Source organism: Leptonychotes weddellii, chromosome 6 (assembly GCF_054177405.1).
Source record: "Leptonychotes weddellii isolate Sample4059 chromosome 6, ASM5417740v2, whole genome shotgun sequence".
Taxonomy (NCBI): Eukaryota; Metazoa; Chordata; class Mammalia; order Carnivora; family Phocidae; genus Leptonychotes; species Leptonychotes weddellii.
Genome location: NC_138374.1, coordinates 47,603,987 through 47,627,456, shown reverse-complemented (window position 1 = coordinate 47,627,456; position 23,470 = coordinate 47,603,987). Strand labels below are relative to the sequence as shown.

General features: G+C 55.4%; 3 protein-coding genes across 11 annotated transcripts in view; 2 read left to right on the top strand and 1 right to left on the bottom strand.

The window, feature by feature from the left end:
* On the top strand, positions 1-14,734 carry ZSWIM8 (zinc finger SWIM-type containing 8). 4 transcript variants are annotated; one of them, XM_031028293.2, is made up of 26 exons: positions 1-980; positions 3,086-3,239; positions 3,490-3,584; positions 3,772-3,944; positions 4,121-4,228; positions 4,344-4,425; positions 4,560-4,680; positions 4,919-5,120; positions 5,240-5,415; positions 5,788-6,781; positions 7,535-7,666; positions 7,804-7,983; positions 8,086-8,269; positions 8,481-8,579; positions 9,167-9,291; positions 9,981-10,221; positions 10,320-10,478; positions 10,575-10,803; positions 10,981-11,270; positions 11,430-11,653; positions 12,212-12,700; positions 12,929-13,112; positions 13,234-13,410; positions 13,581-13,700; positions 14,025-14,135; positions 14,257-14,734. In XM_031028293.2, the coding sequence occupies exons 1-26, from the start codon at positions 773-775 to the stop codon at positions 14,715-14,717; spliced, it is 5,718 nt and encodes a 1,905-aa protein (XP_030884153.1). In that variant the 5' UTR covers positions 1-772; the 3' UTR covers positions 14,718-14,734. The 4 variants fall into 4 exon arrangements, with proteins under 4 accessions (XP_030884153.1, XP_006733509.1, XP_006733510.1 ...); XM_006733446.2 differs by having other exon boundaries at positions 3-980; positions 12,929-13,088; XM_006733447.3 differs by having other exon boundaries at positions 3-980; positions 13,957-14,135; positions 14,257-14,600.
* POFUT4 (protein O-fucosyltransferase 4) overlaps positions 1-23,470 on the top strand; it is an 88,641-nt gene that overhangs the window by 8,348 nt on the left and 56,823 nt on the right. The window lies entirely within an intron of this gene.
* Positions 11,773-23,255, bottom strand: NDST2 (N-deacetylase and N-sulfotransferase 2). Of its 6 annotated transcripts, none has more exons than XM_081824067.1 (16): positions 22,938-23,253; positions 22,169-22,274; positions 20,724-20,761; positions 19,282-20,636; positions 19,002-19,089; positions 18,558-18,781; positions 18,188-18,373; positions 17,782-17,910; positions 17,468-17,650; positions 17,277-17,373; positions 16,740-16,863; positions 16,439-16,613; positions 16,067-16,237; positions 15,851-15,960; positions 15,577-15,679; positions 14,858-15,480 (listed from the first exon to the last, which is right to left on the bottom strand). In XM_081824067.1, exons 4-16 carry the CDS (start codon positions 20,284-20,286, stop codon positions 15,355-15,357), a joined length of 2,721 nt encoding a protein of 906 aa, XP_081680193.1. In that variant the 5' UTR covers positions 20,287-20,636; positions 20,724-20,761; positions 22,169-22,274; positions 22,938-23,253; the 3' UTR covers positions 14,858-15,354. The 6 variants fall into 6 exon arrangements, with proteins under 6 accessions (XP_081680196.1, XP_081680193.1, XP_081680194.1 ...); XM_081824068.1 differs by having other exon boundaries at positions 20,724-20,764; positions 22,173-22,274; XM_081824070.1 differs by lacking the exon at positions 14,858-15,480 and adding an exon at positions 11,773-11,861 and having other exon boundaries at positions 20,724-22,274; positions 22,938-23,254.

Here is a 23,470-nt window from a genome sequence, read left to right as displayed (position 1 = left end):
CATCTGAACTCAAAGGACCCACTGACAAAACAGTACAACCATTCCTGAAATCAAGTGCATTCTTTTCGCGGTGCTTCCCTGGTGAGACCCTGTAACAACTCTGATGGAATGCAGGCTTCTGGACTACAACTCCCAGAAGGTGATGCGGTCCCAGGGCCTATCCGGAGTTAAAACAATAACTCCACCCAATAGTTCCTGTGTTATCGCTTGACAGCCTACGATTCCCGGCATTCATGGCGGCTGTTTATTCCTTGGGGACACTATGGACGCCGAGTTATTGCTGGGATCTGTAGTCATTTCATATACCTCTGGGGGTTGGCTTCCTCTTACGGTATCTGAGGCTGGGTTCGAGAAAAAAAGGCAGGAAATGCAGCAATTAAACAAACAGGCCCTCTACATCTGCCCGTACCGGGTCCGGTTCCCAAGCGCGTGAGGGCGGAAGTGGTGGTGGCCGGCGCGGCCGGAAGTTCAGATCAGCTGATGGGGGAGGCGGCGCCGCAGCCGCCTAGAGGCCCCGGCTGCCGAGCGCTTCGTCCGGGCCCTGAGTCTCGGATACTGGCCACGATCCCCGTTCGCACCTCGCAGTTGGGCGAGGCCCGGTTCCATATCCCTTCCAGGCTTGAGATCTTCGTCCGGCACGGCCGCCCTGAGCGCCCCGGCCACCCCCAGCCCCGGCTCGCCCCTCAGGCCCCGGGCCTCCCCTCAGCCCCCGGCCGGCGGCCCAGGCCCCGGATCCGCGGGGGGGGACCCGGCCCCGGGGGGTGCAGGCCCCATGGAGCTGATGTTCGCGGAATGGGAGGACGGAGAGCGCTTTTCATTCGAAGATTCGGACCGCTTTGAGGAGGATTCGCTCTGTTCCTTCATCTCCGAGGCCGAGAGCCTCTGCCAGAACTGGCGGGGATGGCGCAAACAGTCCGCGGGGCCCAATTCCCCCACTGGCGGCGGTGGCGGAGGTGGCAGTGGCGGTACCAGAATGCGAGGTGAGGGTGAGCGGAGGGGGAAGGGAGCGGGCTGGCTCTGCTCAGGCCTTGCTGGGGAGCTGTCCCTGCTCGGGAGCTGTCCCGGACCGCGAGCTGTCCCAAGCCCAGAACGGACTTCTGGATTCGCTTTTCCAGTCTTCCTGGGGTTGGCTTCTCCACACCAGCGCGCGCGCGCGCGCGTGTGTGTGTGTGTGTGTGTGTTGGAGTGATGGCTGGGAAATCCTGGGTTCGATAGGATTAGCGACAGAAAGTAGATCTTTTGTGGTTCATTTGCCTTAGAGATGGGGTAGGAGAAAAAACTCGTCTGACTTGGGAATACTCACCGAGTTCAGCGTGGCGAGCCAGAAAATAGAAGAGAAGGTGGGTAAGAGGTGGACTGTGAAGAAGGGACCACTTGAGGTGTGTCAGTTCCATTGTAAAGTGCATTGGGAGCTTCCTCTTAAGGGTGATGACCATCTCTGATCCTGGCTACACCAAGAAGGGATTCCATCCAGAAGAAAGTGGAGGTGAACTGGCCTGTGAGAAGAGATTCCACAGTTACATAGGTTCACATCAGAGGCTTGGTTCTGGGCCATATTGAACATCTGTCAGGAGCCGAGGCTGGGACCACTGGATTAGAGCCTTAGATTTCTATCATCTGGGGCCCGGGGAAGAGTGTAGGCAATTGGCTCTAGAGTGTCCATAAGAAACACTCTTCCTGCTTTTTTGCTGTAAGCTTCTTTCATCCTTGGGTCTTTCAGTGAATTAACTGATTAGTGCTGTGAAGACTTTTCCTTTTATTAAAGGGGATTGAGGGGAGAGTGATGATAAGTGACGCTCCATAGGCTCAAGACTCACCACATCCTTTCCCTGCCTTCCTCATGGCACAGTTTTTGTCCTGGTCCTCAGTGCAAGCTGACTTTTTTCAGCAGTTGGGGTTGTGATTCTACTCCGGCCATTCCAAGAGTCCTGTTTTCCAAACTGCCTTACAGAAATTTTTAGCACCCCTCTGGGACAGAGAGAAATGTACACATGTCACTTGTTAGGAGTGATAGTGTTCAACTTCAGTTGGAGAGGTGGCATATGTTCTGTGTACACAGACCATATGTACACAGGCCCACAAAGATCATAGGCAGTTTCACTGTGGGTCTTCTGTGGTCTCTTTGCTTCTTTCACATTTGCATGTGTGGGTAGTCTTGGGGCTTAGAGCTCCTTCACTTTGAGGGAAGTAACCAAAGTCATGTTGGTGAACATTCTCAGCATACCAATATCTTCCTGAATAGGTTAAGATCTAGGAAAGCATGTCCTTCCCCAAGCCCCCTGCCATCCCGGGCTATCCTCAGTTGCTCACTTGTGAAATAAGGAGATTAACTTTTTTAAAAAAGGTTTCTTTCAGCTCCATGATTTTCTGATCTTTCTTCTAATCTGACTAGCAATTTGTGGAGATATGTATGCAGTCTATTGTGTTTCACCACTTTTTGATTAAAACAGTGTAGGAAAGCTTGAGTGGCAATTCCATCCTGCTCCAGGTGATAACAGGTTCCCCTGGGATAACCCATCTTCCCCCCCATCCCATCTTCCCAGGCTTCCGTTGTAGGAAGCCAAGGTTCAGGTGTGCCAAAGGACATGCAGCCTCTCTTAACTCCTCTGGGCTCTGGCCCATCCTCACTCCTTGGGTAGAGGTTTAGAGTCATCTAGAGAAAAAGGGATAGTAAAAAAGCAATTAGAGAAGAGAATGTCAGAGGAGAGACATTAACAACGTAATATGAATCTAAAGTGCTAGGTATAAGGGAAATTAGATGCCGAGCCATGTGAGAGGGGTTACCTGCTAGGATCCTGGAACACACCTGTTTGGCCAGGAGTTTCTGGGATATCCCTGGTATCTTCTGTTCTAGACCTTAGGTAGCGGGCTGTGGGCTGCGGTTGATTAGCTCCCCACCCCCAGATGGGAGGCTTAAGGGTTAATGTATCCTAACAGGAGGGTCCCTTGGTTTTTTATCCAGCTCTCCCCTTCCTTTCATAGTGAAGTGGGGCCCAAGAAGTTAGGCACTGGCATTGGTGCCAAGTAATCATGGCCCTTTTCATTTCCCCTTCTCTTTACCCTCACCCAAACATTTGTTTCCAAGATGGACTGGTGATCCCATTGGTGGAGCTATCAGCAAAGCAGGTGGCATTTCATATCCCATTTGAAGTGGTGGAGAAAGTTTATCCCCCAGTGCCTGAGCAGCTACAGCTCCGAATTGCTTTTTGGAGCTTCCCTGAGAATGAAGAGGATATCCGGTGAGGCTAAAGGACTGATGGTGGGGAGTGGGTCCTGATATTCCACACTGTGTACTGGGCTTCGTACAGAACAAAGGAGATACTGTACTGGGGGCTGTGGTAAGAAGAAGACGAGGGGAGGAGAGTGCCTGGGCTTTTCCCCCAGAGGGAGTGACACTGGGGAGAGAGTGCCCAGGGCGTGGGGGTCTCTGACGGGGTCTCTAGAAGGCTCTTTGCTGAGTTGTGCCCGTGTCCTCCTCCTCACCCCCAGGCTGTATTCGTGCCTCGCCAACGGCAGTGCAGATGAGTTTCAGCGAGGGGATCAGCTGTTCCGCATGAGGGCTGTGAAGGACCCACTGCAGATAGGTAAGGGTGCCCTTGTGCCCTGTGCGGGCCCCCCCGCCCCCCCAACTCCTCCCATCCCCTGTGTTAGGAATGAAGGACCTACTGCAAGAAGCCAGAGCAGGTTGTCAGAATAAGTGCAGGGCCAGGGGTGCGGGCGGAGAGTGATGTCTTGATGGCTCTCCCTGACCATACCCATGTTTCTCCCCAGGGTTCCACCTGAGTGCTACAGTGGTGCCACCTCAGATGGTCCCCCCCAAAGGGGCCTACAACGTGGCTGTGATGTTTGACCGCTGTCGGGTCACTTCCTGCAGCTGCACCTGTGGGGCTGGGGCCAAATGGTGCACTCACGTCGTGGCACTCTGTCTCTTCCGCATCCACAACGTGAGGCCCTCCCAATTTATCCCGGCCCTATCCTACGCTCCATCCCCCCCTTCTCTGCTGCATGCCTGGCCACAATGTGAGCCCCCTCGCCTCCCTTAATCTGCCTGTCTTTCCCCAGCTCCAGCGTCAGCAAGCCTTTTCTCAGCTTGTTCTGTTTCTCTCTGTGTCCCATTCAGGCTTCTGCAGTCTGCCTGCGTGCCCCAGTCTCAGAATCCCTGTCTCGGCTGCAGAGGGACCAGCTGCAGAAGTTTGCTCAGTACCTCATCAGTGAGCTCCCTCAGCAGGTGAGTGAGGATGGCCGTCGCTCCTCCAACTCCAAGCTCCGGGACCGCATATAAGTCTTCACGGTAGACCAGTGCCTCCTTGGGTCACCTGCGCCTTTGTCCCTTTCCCTGTCAGATCCTCCCCACAGCCCAGCGTCTTCTGGATGAACTCCTCTCTTCCCAGTCAACAGCCATCAATACGGTGTGTGGGGCCCCCGGTGAGTGTGGAGAGAAGGAAGGGTGGTAGGAAGGAAGAAAGCGGGTCGTGCAGAGCAGCACTTCCTCAAAACTTGCTGTTGTCAGGCGAATCCAGGTCCCTGTCTCTAGGTAACTGACTGCCTATCACCCCCAGACCCCACAGCAGGGCCCTCTGCCTCTGACCAGAGTACCTGGTATTTGGATGAATCGACACTCACCGACAACATCAAGAAGACACTGCACAAGTTCTGTGGACCCTCGCCTGTGGTCTTCAGGTAAATTGGATCTCTTTACGCCTGTGTCTGCGGCAGAAGGGAGCGTCCCTCAGGCTGTTGACAGATCCTCTGTTCTGTGAATACCCGTACTTCAAGAATTTTTGTCCTGGACATCCTTTCCCCCTACACCCTGTATTTTGGGTCGGGACCCCTTTTGTGTCAAAGCCCTGGTGCACTTTGACCCGTTGAAGGCGGCCCCATCTCAGGGTGAGCATTTTCCATTCCCCTGCCTTCACAGTGACGTGAACTCCATGTACCTGTCTTCCACGGAGCCTCCAGCTGCTGCTGAATGGGCATGTCTGCTGCGCCCTCTGAGGGGCCGCGAGCCAGAGGGTGTCTGGAACCTGCTTAGCATTGTGCGGGAGATGTTTAAACGGAGGGACAGCAATGCTGCCCCCTTGTTGGAAATCCTCACCGACCAGTGCCTCACCTATGAGCAGGTAACCCTCCAGAGTTGGCTAGGCCCATCGTGGCTCATTTTCTCCTTCCCTGGACCTCATTCCCCTCTTGCTGACAGGGGCGCTGCGGAGGGCCGCTCTATCTTTCTCTCTGTTTGCAGATAACAGGTTGGTGGTACAGCGTGCGCACGTCCGCCTCTCACAGCAGTGCCAGTGGGCACACAGGCCGTAGCAACGGGCAGTCCGAGGTGGCAGCCCACGCGTGTGCCAGCATGTGTGACGAGATGGTCACGCTGTGGAGGCTGGCTGTTTTGGACCCTGCACTCAGCCCCCAGCGGTGAGTCTCTCCCCGGGCTCACCACAGCGCGGATGCTGGGCCCTCCCAGGACAGACCCTGCGCTCATGTCCTGCGCACACACAAATGTGCTGTTCTTCTAGCCCTGGGGAGATGGCAGGTGCTGAGCAGCAGGGTTACCAGTGACTTCGGAGTCCTTTTTCTGAGAGGCTTTCTCCCTTCCCTCCCCTAAGTAGCTCCCACTTTGCCAAATACCTGAGTGTTGGAGTGATGTGTATGGGCTGGCTCAAGAAGTGCTTCCCTCGGCCCTTCCGCGGGCCCCTCTTCTGGGGCTTATGCCTGCTCTGTCTCCTCCCATCCCTTCTCAGGGCGGAATGTAGCCTCCCTGCAGCCTCCCCAACTTTGTTCCCACAGCCGCCGGGAACTGTGTGCGCAGCTACGCCAGTGGCAGCTAAAGGTGATTGAGAATGTGAAGCGGGGACAACACAAAAAGACCCTGGAGCGGCTCTTCCCCGGCTTCCGGCCGGCGGTGGAGGCCTGCTACTTCAACTGGGAAGAGGCCTACCCACTTCCCGGTGTCACCTACAGCGGCACTGACCGGAAGCTGGCGCTGTGCTGGGCCCGGGCCCTGCCGCCTCGGCCCGGCGCCTCCCGATCTGGGGGCCTGGAGGAATCCCGGGAGCGGCCCCGAGCTCTTCCTTCTGAGCCCGCTGTGCGGCCCAAGGAGCCTGGGGCCAAGCGCAAGGGATTGGGTGAGGGGGTCCCCTCGTCGCAGCGGGGGCCCCGCCGCCTCTCTGCTGAGGGGGGAGATAAGGCTCTGCATAAGATGGGTCCAGGTGGGGGCAAAGCCAAGGCCCTGGGTGGGGCTGGCAGTGGGGGCAAGGGCCCAGCAGGCGGTGGGAGCAAGCGGCGGTTGAGCAGTGAAGACAGCTCCCTGGAGCCAGACCTGGCCGAGATGAGCCTGGATGACAGCAGCCTGGCCCTGGGTGCAGAGGCCAGCACCTTTGGTGGATTCCCTGAGAGCCCGCCACCCTGCCCTCCTCCCGGTGGCTCCCGAGGTCCTTCCACCTTCCTTCCTGAACCCCCAGATACTTACGAAGAAGATGGTGGTGTGTACTTCTCAGAAGGGCCCGAGCCTCCCACAGCTTCTGCGGGCCCCCGTGGCCTATTGCCTGGGGAGGTCTGTACCCGGGACGACCTCCCTTCCACAGATGAGAGTGGCAATGGGCTCCCCAAAACCAAAGAGGCAGCCACTGCAGTCGGAGAGGAGGATGATGACTACCAGGCATATTATCTGAATGCCCAGGATGGGGCTGGGGGCGAGGAAGAGAAGGCCGAGGGCGGGGCCGGGGAGGAGCACGACCTGTTTGCCGGGCTGAAGCCGCTGGAACAGGAGAGCCGCATGGAGGTGAGGAGGAGGGTGCTTCTTAGCCACAGCTGGGAGCGGGGCCAGCTGGCTGTAGTTGGGGGTGTCAGGACGTAGCAAGGCCGTTAGAATCCAGTAGTGGGCTCCTAACTGGCCTCCCTGCCTGCAGTCTCTTCTCTTCACTGCTTCCATATTGATTTTCCTGAACTGTCTGATGGTGTGACTCGGATACTTAAAAGTCCCCAGCATTTCTCACTGCCTTCAGTTTAAAATTGAAGGTCCTTGGCATGACCTGTGAGGCTTCACTTGGTCTGATCTTTGCATGCTTCTCCAGACTCATCTAGCCATTCTGTCCTTTTTACTGGTCAGCTGAACCATTCCTCTAGCTTGCCATGCTTTCTCTTGCATCCTTACATTTGCACAGATTGGCCTTTCTGCCTAGAATGTTCTTCCCTCACCTTACGTCCTGTTCCTTCTTTAGGTCTCAGATATCTTAGAGATCACTTCCTTGATGAAGTTTTCCCTGAGATTGCTCCTCTGCCCCAGGCCCCAGTGAGCTATCTTATCCACCTGTTCCCCTCTTGACCTTTCCCAGGGGTAGCTGGCTTCACACTGGTTTGTGTGTTCGTGTGTTTGTTTCTGTGATCAGACTGTGAGTTCCCGTGGTCTACCCAAGACCGGTATAGGGCCTAGCATGTAGTAAGTACTCATGGGATGTTTGCCGCGTGAGTGAGTATGGTGTCCTGCCCCTGGAAGTTAGGGCTTCAACCTCTGTGCTGCCCCTGTGCTCTCCAGGTACTGTTTGCCTGTGCTGAGGCCCTGCACGCGCACGGCTACAGCAGTGAGGCCTCCCGCCTCACCGTGGAGCTTGCCCAGGACCTGCTAGCCAACCCACCCGACCTCAAGGTAGAGCCGCCCCCTGCCAAGGTGAGAGACCCCCACCTACCTCCTTCCCCACTTAGCCCTAATCCTCTTCTGTGCCGTACCCCAAGCGAGAGCCCCCTCCTCACTCCACCAAGATGAGTCAGATTCATCTGCCTGCCTCCTTGTACTTCCCTCTTTAGGGCAAGAAGAACAAGGTATCTACGAGCCGTCAGACCTGGGTGGCTACCAACACCCTGACCAAGGCAGCCTTCCTGTTGACAGTGCTAAGTGAGCGTCCAGAGCACCACAACCTGGCCTTCCGAGTTGGCATGTTTGCCTTGGAGCTACAGCGGCCTCCAGCTTCTACCAAGGCCTTGGAGGTCAGAGGTTCTGTCTGAGCCTTGTACTGCCCTCTCCTCAGAGCCTTGCAGCTCGACCTCCATCGAAGTAGTAGAGGTCTGAGCCCCTTCCTATACTGATAGGTGAAGCTGGCCTACCAGGAGTCTGAGGTGGCTGCCCTGCTCAAGAAGATTCCTCTGGGTCCGAGTGAGATGAGTACCATGCGGTGCCGGGCAGAGGAGCTTCGGGAGGGGACGCTCTGTGACTATCGGCCTGTTTTGCCTCTCATGTTGGCCAGTTTCATCTTTGACGTTCTCTGTGCTCCAGGTATGGCGCACGACTCTACAGCAAGTAGGAATCTTGGGGTAGGAGTAGTTTTCTCTAAGGAGAAACCAAGAGCCCCAAGGCTCTGAATTGCCTTTAGGACCCATCAGGCAGCTTCATGAGAGGTCTGGAATGATAAGGGTCTTGGGTTCCCTACATTTTGTTCTTTCCCATCATGCTTCTGTCTGGCTGACTTGCTCCAACTTTTATCTAGTGGTTTCTCCCACGGGTTCCCGGCCTCCGAGTCGTAACTGGAACAACGAGATGCCTGGGGACGAGGAGCTGGGATTTGAAGCAGCAGTTGCTGCCTTAGGTGAGTCTAGCGTTATCTTGAGCACATCTGTGAACTAAGCCTGGCCCAGGCCATGAAGGGCGTGAGACATGGCCCTGTTTTGAAGGGGCTGTAGGGTAGTGGGACAGCCAGAATGACACGAATGAGCCAAGTAGTGCCTGTGAGACAGCCAAGAATTAGGAACAAAATGTTTGCTATGGCTGTTGGGGGTTAGAAGGGCCGTGAAACAAAAATCTAGGAACAGGACTCAGGGAGGGTGTAGAATATGAAATGTAGGTTCAAAGGTCAGCTAAGTTTTTGATAGGGGGTTCAAAACACCATGAATAAAGACAAAGGGGCAGTTAAGTCTTGATCAGAGTGAGGAGTCCTGCTTTCCTGGGTGATGGCTATGCTGTGAAGGCAGAGTGGGCCAGGTCACGAAGGTCTTAAAAAGCAGGTCAGAGCTAAGGCTGGATGTAGTAGGCGATGGGGACCTTCCACAGGGGATGTGGGTTGGACCAGAACTCCTTATGTCATACGCTGGTGGCTCGGCAGCCCTGGCCTGTTCACCTTTGCTGTCTTGGGAATTACGGCCATTCTCAGTCCCTGTGAGACCCTTCTTCTTACAGGTATGAAGACAACAGTGAGTGAGGCAGAGCATCCCCTCCTGTGTGAAGGCACACGTCGGGAGAAGGGTGACCTGGCACTAGCACTAATGATCACTTACAAGGATGACCAAGCCAAGCTCAAAAAGGTAGGGACTGAGGAACTGGGATTTTGACAGGCGGGGAGCAAATTTTACCACCTTTCTCCAGAATTCCAGGACAACGAGGAAAGGGCTATTCTGCTCATAGGAGATTAATGGAGAATCTTAGGGACACTTCATAAATCATAAGACCAAATTAGGGGGAGGGGGGAGTGGGTGGCTCAGTCAGCTGAGCGTTCAACTCTTGATTTCGGCTCAGGTCATAATCTCAGGGTCGTGAGACTGAACTCCGTGTCGGGGTCTGTGCTGGGTGTGGGGTCTGCTTGGGAGTCTGTCTCCTCCCTCTGCCCCTCCCTGCTGCGCTTGTTTGCACATTCTCCCTCTAAAATGAAAAACAAAACTAAAAAAACCACCGCTAAAAAAGAAAAGACTATGACCAATGGTTCTCATAGGAGCGCTTGGGCAGGGGGTGGAGGAAGAGAAGCAGAGAGCATAAAATCAGTTATACATTTATTTCAATATTTATTGAATATCAATATACTCAGTCCTGTGATTGTTAGGATATCAAGATATGTAAGCCAGCCCCTATCTTGGGGGGGGGGGGCGCGGTTTCCTATGGTTGTAACTGGGGAAGCCTTCCTGAAGAGGTGGTATTAAGCTGTTTCAAAGAGAGAGGAAGGTAATAGACATAGAAGTCACGAGATAAAGGGCATCTTGTCACTGCTTCTGTTCTCCAGATCTTAGACAAACTGTTGGACCGAGAGAGCCAGACGCATAAGCCCCAGACACTGAGTTCGTTCTACTCCTCCAGCCGCCCAGCCACAGCCAGCCAGAGGTCTCCCTCAAAGCATGGGGGCCCATCTGCCCCAGGGGCCCTGCAACCGCTGACCTCGGGCTCTGCAGGGCCTGCTCAGCCAGGGAGTGTGGCAGGGGCTGGGCCAGGCCCCACTGAGGGCTTCACAGAGAAGAATGTGCCTGGTGAGGTGGGGGCACTGGGCAGGGGGGATGAATGGTATGGAACCACGTTGGGGTCCCCTTTCCTGAGCTTATCCCAATGTCCTGTTTTCCCCACCTAGAAAGTTCCCCACATTCTCCCTGTGAGGGTCTCCCATCTGAGGCAGCTTTGACCCCAAGGCCAGAAGGGAAGGTTCCCAGCCGCCTGGCACTTGGCAGTCGTGGCGGCTACAATGGACGGGGCTGGGGCTCCCCAGGGCGGCCTAAGAAGAAACACACAGGTATGACAGCCTGTGGGATGATATGGAGGGAAGGATATTCCTGAAGTCTGAACTCTGGAACTTCTGGCTTCTGAAGACTGACTTGTCTTGGGTTAGGCATGGCCAGCATTGACAGCAGTGCCCCTGAAACCACGTCGGATAGCTCCCCCACCTTAAGCCGGAGGCCACTTCGAGGGGGCTGGGCCCCTACCTCCTGGGGCCGAGGACAGGACAGTGACAGCATTAGCAGCTCTTCCTCGGACTCTCTGGGCTCGTCGTCGTCCAGTGGAAGTCGCCGGGCCAGTGCCAGTGGAGGGGCCCGGGCGAAGACCGTTGAAGTTGGCAGGTCAGTGGAAGAAGTCCCCGTCTCCTCTCATCTGGCCCCACCCTCAGAGCCACCCGCCTAGTGTCATCTAGCTGTCGTTCCCCCAGGGACCCCACTTGCCCTGGGCTCTCCCAATCCACCTGGATACCCATTTCAGAGAAACCCCAATCCCCGTCCCCTACCCCATCGCCCCTTTAGGTACAAGGGCCGCCGTCCCGAGAGTCATGCCCCCCATGTACCCAATCAGCCATCAGAGGCAGCTGCACACTTCTACTTCGAGTTGGCGAAGACGGTGCTGATCAAGGCAGGGGGCAACAGCAGCACTTCCATTTTCACACATCCATCTTCCTCAGGGGGCCACCAGGGTCCTCACCGCAACCTGCATCTTTGCGCCTTCGAGATTGGGCTTTATGCCCTTGGCCTGCACAACTTTGTTTCTCCCAACTGGCTCTCACGTACTTATTCTTCCCACGTTTCCTGGATTACAGGTAAACCCAGTGTCTTGACTTGGCTTTGGGAGGGGGTGTTAACTGATAGAGTGGAGAGTCTTATCCTTGTGGAATTACCGATCGGATAGGAGACACCATTCCCGCTCCCCAGCAGTGCCCATACTAACCCCATTCTGATTTTTGCTCCTTTCCCTGAAGGCCAGGCAATGGAGATTGGCAGTGCAGCTCTGACTATACTGGTAGAATGCTGGGATGGACACCTGACACCCCCTGAGGTTGCATCCCTGGCTGACAGGGCGTCACGGGCACGAGACTCCAATATGGTGAGGGCAGCAGCGGAGCTAGCCCTAAGCTGCCTGCCTCATGCCCATGCGTTGAACCCCAATGAGATCCAGCGGGCCCTGGTGCAGTGCAAGGAGCAGGTATTTCTATAGGCAATCTGGGGACCTGCTTTGAGGCATCTGGGCAGGGGCATGGGGCATGGGGCAAACGAACGGTCCAGCTCTTGATTGCCGTATCCCGAAGTTCACAAATTACCTAGTTTGTCCTGATATGGTGATACTTGACATATTAATGCACTTTCACATCCATTACTTCTTTTACCTTATAACTCCGAGATCAGGATTATTCCTGTATTATAGATAAGGAAATGGAGGCCTATACTTTAGGGACCAAGGTGATCACCAGGCTGAAATCCTTAGGGCAGGCTTTGGGGAGATAGTGGAAGTGGATGGGAGGGAGTGGCTAAGTTAGTCTGGAACTGGGACTATAACCTGGGTCTTCTGCTGGTCAGCAGGTGTTTGTTCAGTGTGTGTGTGAAGCATTCATTGCTCTGACACAGACTCTGAGCATTGGCCCTGACCTCTGATGCCTCCCCGGGACCCGGGAACCAGCCAATTCAGAGGGACACGCTGGAATGTCATTTAAAACCATGCCTGAGTACAGCACCTCCCCCTTAACCCTCTGCCCCTCCCTTCCAGGATAACCTGATGCTGGAGAAGGCCTGCATGGCGGTGGAAGAGGCGGCTAAGGGTGGGGGTGTATACCCCGAAGTGTTGTTTGAGGTTGCTCACCAGTGGTTCTGGCTCTATGAGCAGACAGCAGGTGGCTCATCCACAGCCCGTGAAGCGGCTACAAGCTGTAGTGCCGGTGGGATCAGGGCAGCTGGGGAGGCTGGGCGGGGGCTGCCTGAGGGCAGGGGGGGCCCAGGGACTGAGCCGGTTACAGTGGCAGCGGCAGCAGTGACAGCAGCAGCCACAGTGGTGCCAGTCATCTCAGTGGGGTCCAGTTTATACCCAGGTCCAGGACTGGGGCATGGTCATTCCCCTGGCCTGCACCCCTACACTGCTCTACAGCCCCACCTGCCCTGCAGCCCTCAGTACCTCACCCACCCAGCTCACCCTGCCCACCCAATGCCTCATATGCCCCGGCCTGCCGTCTTCCCTGTGCCCAGCTCTGCATACCCACAGGTGAGACCAGTGTTCTGCTGGGGGGCAGGGGGCGGGGGCTGGGCATTGGGAGTTCATGTGGGGTTGGAGTGGGGTACTCTGGGAGAACAACAGGGCTGTCCTGGTGAGGTGGTGGAGGTCTGGGGGACCCAGGCTAACTAAGATAAGAAATGTAGGGACACCCAGTTGTGGGCCAAAGGGGGAGAGACGCATCTTAGTATCATTTCCTTCTCTTCTCCCTGTCTTTAGGGTGTGCATCCTGCCTTCTTGGGGGCTCAGTACCCTTACTCAGTGACTCCCCCCTCACTTGCTGCCACTGCTGTGTCTTTCCCCGTCCCTTCCATGGCACCCATCACAGTACATCCCTACCACACAGAGCCAGGGCTCCCACTGCCCACCAGTGTGGCCTGTGAGTTGTGGGGACAGGGAACAGGTGAATGGAGGGGAGGTACACTGGGCAGGGGAGATGGGGGAGGAACCCTCTCTGTCCCTTTGTGGGCTGTGAGTTGCTCATACGACTTTCGTTCCCCTCCACCCCCGCCGCCCCCACCCAGTGAGCAGTGTCCATCCAGCATCCACGTTTCCAGCCATCCAGGGTGCCTCGTTGCCGGCCCTGACTACGCAGCCCAGCCCTCTGGTGAGCGGGGGGTTTCCACCACCCGAGGAGGAGACACACAGTCAGCCTGTCAACCCACACAGCCTACACCACCTGCACGCTGCCTACCGTGTTGGTGAGAGGAGGACCCCTTCTGTGCCCCCACCTGCAGTGGTGCCTCAGGCTCTTCGGTGACCCCTCCCTCCCCACAGCTCTTCATTTGTTTACTGTGGGGTCAGGTGTACCAGGTTGGGGTAGAGGAGGAAAAGGATGTACCCCCACCATGTGCCCACCCTTTTCTCCCAGGAATGCTGGCACTGGAGATGCTGGGTCGCCGAGCACACAATGATCACCCCAACAACTTCTCCCGCTCCCCCCCCTACACTGATGATGTCAAATGGTTGCTGGGGCTGGCAGCAAAGCTGGGTAACACCTCCCCTCCCCAGGACCATTGTCCGCCCCCCACCCGCTTCCCCCACCTTCCTATCCCAGACCTCCTTCCTAGCTCTTGCTCAGAGTTGAGGCCTTGGTCGGGTATGTGTGCGTGCGCGGGGGGCGGGGGGTTACCTCAGCTCCTGGGGTGGAGGGCGGCTCTCTGCCAGGCCAGAGCTGAGAGAGGAGAGTTGGGTCCCTAGGGCAGAGGTGGCCACCCCCGTCTCATGCCCCTCCCCCTGCCCCCCAGGAGTGAACTACGTGCACCAGTTCTGTGTGGGGGCAGCCAAGGGGGTGCTGAGCCCGTTTGTGCTGCAGGAGATCGTCATGGAGACGCTGCAGCGGCTGAGCCCTGCTCATGCCCACAACCACCTGCGTGCCCCGGCCTTCCACCAACTGGTGCAGCGCTGCCAGCAGGCATACATGCAGGTGACAACCTAGGACGCGTGGAGGAGGGGGGAGTCCCTCCTGGGCAGGCAGGGAACCAATTCCCCCGCTTGCGGGGGAGGACGGGCCTGGTGCTGTGCTTAGTGGCTTCATCCTGTTCCAGTACATCCACCACCGCTTGATTCACCTGACCCCTGCCGACTACGACGACTTTGTGAATGCGATCCGCAGTGCCCGCAGCGCCTTCTGCCTGACACCCATGGGCATGATGCAGTTCAACGACATCCTGCAGAACCTCAAGCGCAGCAAACAGACCAAGGAGCTGTGGCAGCGGGTCTCACTCGAGATGACCACCTTCTCCCCATGAGTCTGGCCCCTCTAGGGTCCTATACAGGGACACAGGCCTGTGGCTATGGGGACCCCTCACACAGAGGGAGTGAATCTTGGCTGGACAGATCATCCCCACTCAGTTCTCTGGTAGCCCAGACTGGCAGCTGCTCTTGGGCCGTAGCTTGGGGCCAAGATGTCTCAGACCCTAGAAACCTAGGGTTGGGGGAGACAGCCCTGTCTGGGAGGGGGCATTGGGTGGCCTCTGGTATTTATTTGGCATTTATAAATATATAAACTCCTTTTTTACTCTAGTCTGCCTGGGCCTTCGCCTTCTTTCCCTCCATGTGCAGATGAGCTTTGAACCTGGGTGGGGGAAGAGACTGGTAACTTGCTTTAGTCTAAGTTTCTCCCACTCCAGTGAGGCAGACAAAACAGAAAAATAAGGATGTTTATTAAGGACATTTCTAGCCCACAGCTAGGGCTCATACTTAGCTCTATGAGCCACTGTCCAGCCTCATCCCCATTCAATGTGAATGACATTAGGGAGGCCGGGCCACAGGTAGATCCCACTGATCCCACAGTAGGGGGTCCCTCCCATAGTCAGGTATAGATATACTGCTGAGGATGAAGAGGGAAATCATTGGATTATGTTCCTCTACACCCTGCCTGGACCCTTTCATTCCTGCCCATCTTCCAAGAACATGGGTCAAAGGTGCCTAGTACCGTGATGTAGGGTATCAAGGAAAGCCCCTTTATAAGACCCCAGAGCTATAGGAAAGGACTGCCCTTCCCTTCTCAGCCATCCCAGGCCTGGGGGCCACTGAGGTAGAAGGGGCAGGGGCTGGGCCACTCTTATCCCCCTTGTGGGCCCTGCTCTGGGCTTGCCCTTTAGCGAACTAGGGGGCTTTTGCTGGTACAGGAGGCCTGGACATCAGCCCAGACTGGAATGTTGTAGTTCTTCCCGAAGCCATGAGGGCACTGGCTGTCCAAGCCGGCTTAGCAGCTTCAACAGATCCAAATTGTGGTTCCGGAAAAAATCCGTAAGAAAAAGGCGGGACTAGGAGGAGAAAAATGGAGGCAGAAATGGTAAGGAGTGGGACAAGGATGAGATCTTAGAGGCAGAGAGGGTTACCTTGTCCCAGGCTTTACTCACCTCAGTGTCCATATCTGGATACCTTCGTCCTTTGCTCTTGCCTAGACAGCGAGTCTTACCACCTTCAAGTCCCTGGCACCAGAATCCCTTCTCTTCATCAAACCTGCTCAACAGGAAGAGGCCACTGGTTGGCAGGGAGAAAGGAAATTCAAAACCCATAAATGTACACTACCTCTCCCAACTCACAGGGACACATGTCTCTTCCAAACAGACATAGTCAACCTGCTTCCCCATTTCCCCCAGATTCCTCCTCCCCTGGGTCATACTCTCCCACCTGAGGGTCCGTGTGTAGTTCAGAAAGGGTGTGATACCCAGGAACTTCTGGATGCTCTCCATTGAGGCAGCTGGGTTGGTACGCAGCTCTTGCCCATCCACAATCAGCAACTAAAGGGACAGGGATGTGGTTCCCTCTGTATTCCTTAGAAGCCTCTAGGCTGAGGGGAAGAGGAGGGGAAGGGGGACCCCAACAAGGGCTATTGGGGGATCGTACCTGTCCAGAGGGGTAGTAAGTCAGCCAGCGCTGCAGATGGGTGGAATAGTAGCCAGGGACAAGACAGCGGTTCTGCAGGGAGCGAAGTGCCAGGGGGGCCTGAGAGGAGGCTGAAATCACCTGGTAGAAGGTATAATTCAGAGCAACTGGGTCTCCATGGGCTCGCTGGTGCTGAAGGACAAGGAACAGGAAGGGAAGGGATGGGTAATTTGACAGAATTATTCTGCCCTACTCTTGGTCTAGTGAATAAATAGCATAGGAATCCTTCCCCAAAGCAACTGGTTTAGTTTCCCTACCCTCTTGCTTTCTGTCTCTCTAGCAGTCACCACCTCCCTCACTTAAGCCCTAATGTATCCCTAGTTTCAGGCTCACCTGATACCAGGAGTAGGCCCTGTCAGCAGGGTTGGTGAGCACAGTTATGATCTTGGCTCGTGGCAAGAGGGCAGCCCCCCGACGTGGTACAACCTCTGAGTCAAAGTAGGTGGCACTTTTTTCAAACAGAAAGTCAGTGCTGGCATTGGAAGGGACAGGGAAGAAGTCCATGTACCTAGGAAGTAGTACAGATAAGAGGCAGAGAATTGCAGAGTGAGCTGTGCTAGTGGAAGCTGGAATGGGGTATTTGGGGGGAAGGAAGTGTTCCTCTGAGAAGCATTCCAAGGGATCCCAGTCTCACCAATCAATGCCCTTGTGGTAATTAGGGCCGTTGAAGAACTGAATCTCCTCAAAGGTGCTGGGGCTAGGGAAGCTGCTAGTTACAGCTGGGTGCAGGCTCAGGAAGAAGTGAATAGCTGTGGTCCCTAAACGGGAGAGAGAGTCCAGACTATTGTGGGAAAGAAGCCAGATCAACAACATGAACTTTAAGGAGGTGAGACAATAACTACTCTGGGTAGTAATATCTCCTTTGGACAAACTATAGTGAGAGAAGGAAAGACTAAGAGAGGCCCAGGGAAGGGTTAAAATAGTAGTTCTCAGCCTTGACTGCATCAGAATCACTTGCGGATCTTAAAAAACACACACACACACACAGACACACACACACAGACACACTCTCTCTCTCTCTCTCCAGATGATCCTGATGCACCACCAGAATTAAGAATCACTGTCACAAGAGACTGGATTAAGGAGGGGTGGGTATGAGAAGGGAGTTCTTTGACCAAAGAATCCGTTGGATTTAAGGCAGGGGAAGAGAAGTTAGCTAGGGATGATTCACCTGTCTTCTGGGGTCCCACAATCAGGAACTTGGGGAGCCGATCACAGGTTTTCTCCTTGGACCAGATATCTTTGTGCCTCTTGTCATCACAGGGATTCTGAAGGTGAGGCAAAAAATCAGATGTCTAATCTTTTCTTCAACCCTTCCCACCCTCATCCTGTCTCTCTGGTCAGCCTGAGCTCCATCCATACCTGCCAAAGAGGGCTCCGCTCTTGAGGGAACAGTTCAAAGTACTTTTGTGCAAGAGGGACGGGAGGAAGGGTCTGTAGGCGCAGCCGTGTCCAGCACTGGAGGAAGCGCACCAGGCTCTCAAAGGTATACAGGCCCAGCCGATCATTTCCATAATTGGACAGATGGGTCATAAAAATGCTGATCTGCAAAGGGGTGCCTGCATGTCAGAAGCGGAGAGCCTATCCCACCTCAGAATCAGGCTTGGTGCTCAAAGGTCCCAGCCTATATACACTTTGGCTCTCTAGTCTTCTAGCCCTTCCTCTCAGCACCTTACCGGATTTAGCAGCACTGTCAGAAAGAGCTCTCCACCTCGGATGCTCCGGTCTAGTTCACGAGAGCCTCCAGGATATTCATTATAGAAGATTGTGTGAGTGAAGAGGCCACACGTCTGCCGTGGCAGTACCTAGAAGAAGGGGGTAAAAGAAAGAGACAGATGAGATTTGAAAGGCGAATGAAAAGTAGATAAGGGACAAAAGTCCTACAGCATTAGAATTCCCTGGGTTTGCAGAGGACTGTCTTGAGTTATACCAATAAAACTTACTATGTGCATGATGCCTTTTTACCCCTCTACCCCCTATTATGTGAACTTGGACTAGTAGTTGACAGGACACAGGTCAATGCAGGTTGGTGGCTATCTAAACATAGGAGTTTGATTCAAGTTTGTATCGGGGGTCCCTCACCATAATGCCATTGTGAATGAAGCCACGGCGGTAGCGGGCAGGGCGGAGATGGGGATACTCCTCAGTGCTGGTCACCTGGATGCCCCACACAGATTTCCAGGCCTCATAGAGCTGCGTGTGGATGGGGTATACACCCGAGTGGTGGGGGGCCACAGCATACCCCAGATCCGTGGGAATCCCATGCTCCTGGGAATGGCATAGACTCTCACCAGGACCTGGTGAGGTTCAGGGAGTAGAGGGTAAAGAGGGTGGGGATGCCTCCACAGAAAGAAAAATAGACAGGGTAGGGAAAGGGCACCCCATTAGGGGAAGGTTGAAAAGGAACCATTATCTCTGAGAAAAGTAAGGGGAAGAGATCCAAGGTTCTCACCAGAGCAAACTGTTTGTTGAGCCTCATCTGGTCAGCCAGCACGGAGCGGTTGTGGAACAGGTGTGGCTGCATGTGGCTCCACATGTGGGGGAACCACCAGAACTCTCTGCGGTGCTTCAGCAGCATGTCGTCCCCTGCATCCTCCTCCTCCGTCCCTATGATCACACACTGACCACTGACCACAGCCAGTCGGGCCATGTGCCCTCCTCTGTTCTGTAACAACACTGACCACCTTCCATTCTCGGGACAAGATTGCTGACCTCTGCCTACCTAAGCCTATTTGCCCCCCTGCTAACCTAAATTCATATCCACCGCTAGCTCCTCACAGCATTTTGACCCCACGCCCTGACCGTTGTCTCCAACTTGTTTGCCCAGGAAGATGAACAGTGAAGGGACAGATCAAACTAAGCTTGATATTCTGAGGGAGCAGGAGAATACACTCACCAGTATGATAGAACTTGCCCGAGAAGCCCAAGTTGAAGGTGAAGTTGGGCACTAAGGTCCTGAGTTTGTTCTGGGTGGTCAACAGAGCCTGGGAAGGGTAGCAGGAACATGAGAAATCATGAGAGCAGACTGAGCAGGAGAAAAATGAAAAGTAATATTCTCCCAGAATGAAAAGGGCAGGGATTAATACCTATGACAAGCTCAGAGTCAAGGGAGTCTGATAGGACAGAGCTTGAAACAGCTTCTGAGGAAAGAAATTTGAGTCAGGAAAAAGACTGACCTCAACATCAGCCACCTTCATGCGGGTACCTTCCTTGCCCACAAAGATGTCATCGATGTCTACCAAGATGTAGCGGTCAAGGTCGAGGCAGAGGCGCTTGCCGGTGAGGTACGCAACAGCATCAACAAAAACAAGTTTGTGGAGCCAGAAGGAAAGGCCATGGCCAAAGAGCACCCGCTGGATGCCATCATGAAGCCCCAAGTCCTGTATGACAGTGGGAAGCCGGGTCCGGCGAGGCACTGGTGCTGGCATAGGGGGCTCAGCTGGCCGAAGGCTGGCAAGAAGCACTGGTTCATATGTGCTATGATTGGACTGGAAGATGGTCCAGTCATCACCCGGCAGTGGCCCAGGTTCCAGGCGGCTGGGGCGTGTGAGATGCAGTAGGGGGGCAGAAGGATTCACTTGGTAGTCCCGGAGCCCCAGATTTGAGTGTAGGAAGAGGGGAAAGCCCTTGAGCTGGGCACTCAGTAGGCTATGTTCATGGGCTCGGAAAAAGCCAATGATGCCCACACCATACTCCACACAGTACCGGTCTAGCAGTTCCCGACTCCAGGCATCCAAGTTGACATACTTGAGCAGGTTTTCATAAATGACCAAGATATAGCGGCCATGGGTATGATCGGTCAGTGTGGGCATGTCCCCTCGGCCAGGTGCCAGCTCAGTGCTGTAACGAAAACGACTAGACTCCAAGATGGCCACAATCTCCTGCCCCAGCTGTGAGTATGCACTCTCCACAAACACAAGGACCACAGGTTCAGTTCGCACTGTCTCTGGTGGCCTGGGGGGCCGTGGTGGGACTGGAGGACGTACAGGGCCAGGGCCAGCTGCCCCACCACTGCTGCAGTCTCCCAAGGGCAGGGGCAAGGGTTCCTTGGCCTTGGGGCTGGTGGACACGTAGTAAGCCAGGAAGCCCATGGAGCCCAGACTGAAAGCAATCAGCAGCAGTATGAGGCGGTGCAGTTCCAGCTGCCGAGCTGGGCGTACCACCTTCCACAGCTTGAGCATGGCGGGGAAGGGGAGGCAGGGAAGGGGAAGCAGGGATGGGGACTACCTCAGGGGATGGGAGGTAGGAGTTCTATAGGCTGGGGCTCTCTCAGGAGGGTAGAAGGATAGAAAAACGAGGGAAAAGGATTTCCTCAGGGTCAGTTCCCTGAAAAGTTGGAGTCAAGTCCCCTTATTTTAGGGTAGGGGAGTTAGAAGGGGCAATAAGGGGCAACTGGACAGAGTCCATTGGTCTCAGGTCACCATGGCCCCCTGGTCCATGGCTTCAGGATGCAGATCTAGCCAGGCTCCTCTCTCGGTCCTGCTGAGCTCCTCACATCAGAGGTCAACAAAGTTCATAATCTCTGCTCTCACTATTTGTAAGACAGAGAAATCAAGGGTTACTTCTCCACCTCAAAGTGTATCATTAATCCATTCCCCTCTTCACCCATCTCTCTTACCTCCTGCTCACAGGATGACTTGTTCTCCAAAAAAAAAGCTCCTGTAGAAGAACACCACAATCTGAGTCTCATACCTTCACTTCACAGCTTGTTCCCTTTCTTGGAATACTGTCTAAAGTCTCCTTCCTGAGCTAAGTTCTGAGCTAGAGCAGTATATTCAAGGGTTGGAAGGGAACAAATCTCCCAAGAGCAAGAGACCAAACAGCCCAGGAGGCTGAAAATGAACCTGCTCTGAAAGAAGTTCCCAGCCCACGACTGAGCAGTTGGTCAGCCAGCAGGAGCTCTGGTCAGCCTGGGAGGAAGGGACGGAAAGCCCCACAAGTCCCGTGCTCCAACGAAATATCAGATAAGAGGAAACTCATGAGTCTGTTAATCTTCCTCATCAATCAAACCCACCATCACAAGCTAAAAGCACTAACGAACTTGTAGTCAGGAGGACACTATGGTGGGGGGAGCTGAAGAGGCAAGAGAAATGCTGCTAGCTAATCATTCAATTCACTTCCAAACCCAGAACCTGGGGACTCTCTTTTCCATGGCTTGTGAAAAATTACTCAACCCTTGTCCTTCACCTCACTTGCACCAGTGTGGGAGAGAGGATAAAAATGTAGCCCCAGGGCAGGCCACATCACTGGGGTCTGAGATAAGCCGGAGAACTGAGTCCAGAGTCTCTCTCCCTATCACTTTAGTTTTCCTTCCTAACTTAGCCTCGGTGATACTATATCCCATCACTGAACAGCTCAGAAAGGTCCTGAGCTAGCCTGTGGAGACATGAGGGATTGAATCCCATTACAAAAACAGAGCAAACCGAATGGGGCTGGATGAGAGCAACAGGAGCTTAAGTCATATCCAACCAATAAGAGAGGGGTAAGGACAGTGTGATCAGAAAACAGTTTCAGGGAGACCTAATTCTGGAGACTGCTTCCTTCAATAGATAGACCGCTTCTAGAAGCTTTATTGTTGCTCTCTCCAGCTTAGCCATTCTTAGGAAGGCCAGTGACTGGCAATCCCTCTCTACTACCCCCTCCCAGACACACACATCTCAGGGGTGATTAGGCAGAGACAGGGTTCCTCAGAATTGGGAGAGACAATTTAAGAACAGTTCAGCTTTGGCCTGGGTCAAATGAACTGATGTGAAAAGAAAGCTGGGAGAGGATCAAAATGGTGATGGGAAGGGGTGAATCCTAAGAGTTAAAGGAAACTCTTGAGGGGAAACACAGTAGTGAGAAGTCATCACTGAGGTGAAGTGGACACTCAGGGTATCTCACCCCTTAATGTTAAGAATAATGTAAATAATTACTGAAAGCTTACTCTTTGTCAGACACTCTTCTAAGAGCTTTCCATATATTTAATGCTCACATCAGCCCTGGGAGGTAGGTAAGAGGTAGAGTCTATTATTATCCCCATTTTACATATGAGTAATCTGGCGTCCAGAGAAGCTTAATAACTTGCCCAGGATCACACAGCTCAGTCAATGGAGGAACTGGGATTCAAAGTCAGGCCTGTCACGCTCCACAGCTGGTGCTCTTTAACCACTGCATGTTGGCTTCACACCTAGAAGAAGCAGCAGTATTCAGGGAAGGGGTGCCGAGGGAGCTGTCGGGGTAGAGAGCGGGGTGGGAGAGGAAGACGGCGTAGGGGGTGCTGTACGCGTGGGCAGCAGCGGGAGGTTTCTGCGGCGGAAAGCGAAGGGGTCACCCAGGCTCGGGCTGGGCGACAGCACCAGTGATAGAGACCGGGGAAGGTGGGGCTGGGGGCCCCGCGCGGGGAGACGAGCGGTGCAGACGCCGTGGGAGGAGGGGGTACCGAGCCGCGACACGGGAATCCGGGGCGGAGGGGGGGGCTGTCACGGATGGAGGGTCCCTGCTGAGGGGGGACATGGGGTCACAGGTGGATATGAAGGGAGCGCCGGATGGGGACCGCGCAAGGGACGCGCTGAGGAGAGCCTGGGGTGACATCGAGGCAGGCGTTGGGCTGGGAGAGCCCGGAGGGGAGGGGGAGCCCCGTCCTGAGGGCAGTGAGGCCACTACAAGGGAGGCTAGTGGAAGGGACGCAGGACAGGGGCGCTCTGGGCCGCACTGGGGGCCGCCCAGGACAACCCCGCGGGTGGTTATGGTGGCAACACTGAGGGGAAGTCTGTGAGGGGAGGAACTGCAGGCGACCGTGGGTGGGGGGCCACACTCTGAGTGGGGGTGGTTACCCTCAAGGGCGGCTCACCCGGCGGACTAGGCGGCGTCCCCGCTGGCCCCGGGCTCCGCCGCGTCCCGGGGCTGCCCGGCTTCCCAGCTCTCGGGACCTCGGGCCGCGTCGCGGCGGCTCCGCCATCTCCGAGCGAACACTCTGCCGCAGCCGGGCCCAACCACCGCTCCCACCCGGGGGGGAGGCGGCGCGCCGCCGCTCGCGGCGCCCGCTCAGGTCCCCGCGGAGTCCGGGCCTCGCAGCCGCACCGCCGAGGTGCCGGGCAGCCGAACGGTTCTCCGCAGCGCTCTGTCAAGCCTCGGCCTCGGAGACGCCGGGCTGCGCGCCCCGCCCGCAGAGGCGCACCCCCCCCCCGTTCCCGCCTGGTGGCACAGTCCGGCGAGCGTCGGGCGCCGCGACTCCCGGGGCAGGGGCGGGCCCAGGCTGCGGGCTGGTCCACTTAAGCCCGGCGGAGGGGGAGGCCGAGTCGGCCCACTGAGGGGCGAGGGGGGCGGGGCAGCCCTTGACGCGGGCGGGGCTCGGGGGCGGGGCTCGACCCCTGGCCCACCAGC

Bases quoted from the DNA above. Each gene is read 5' to 3' on its own strand.
- ZSWIM8 (XM_031028293.2), top strand. From the start codon at position 773: ATGGAGCTGATGTTCGCGGAATGGGAGGACGGAGAGCGCTTTTCATTC. The intron at 981-3,085 runs GTGAGGGTGAGC...TTTGTTTCCAAG, and splicing joins TGGCGGTACCAGAATGCGAG to ATGGACTGGTGATCCCATTG. The intron at 12,701-12,928 runs GTGAGACCAGTG...CCCTGTCTTTAG, and splicing joins CCAGCTCTGCATACCCACAG to GGTGTGCATCCTGCCTTCTT.
- NDST2 (XM_081824067.1), bottom strand. From the start codon at position 20,286: ATGCTCAAGCTGTGGAAGGTGGTACGCCCAGCTCGGCAGCTGGAACTG. The intron at 17,651-17,781 runs GTAAGGTGCTGA...ACCCCTTTGCAG, and splicing joins TGACAGTGCTGCTAAATCCG to ATCAGCATTTTTATGACCCA. The intron at 15,961-16,066 runs GTACGATCCCCC...CTGTCCCTTTAG, and splicing joins CTTACTACCCCTCTGGACAG to TTGCTGATTGTGGATGGGCA.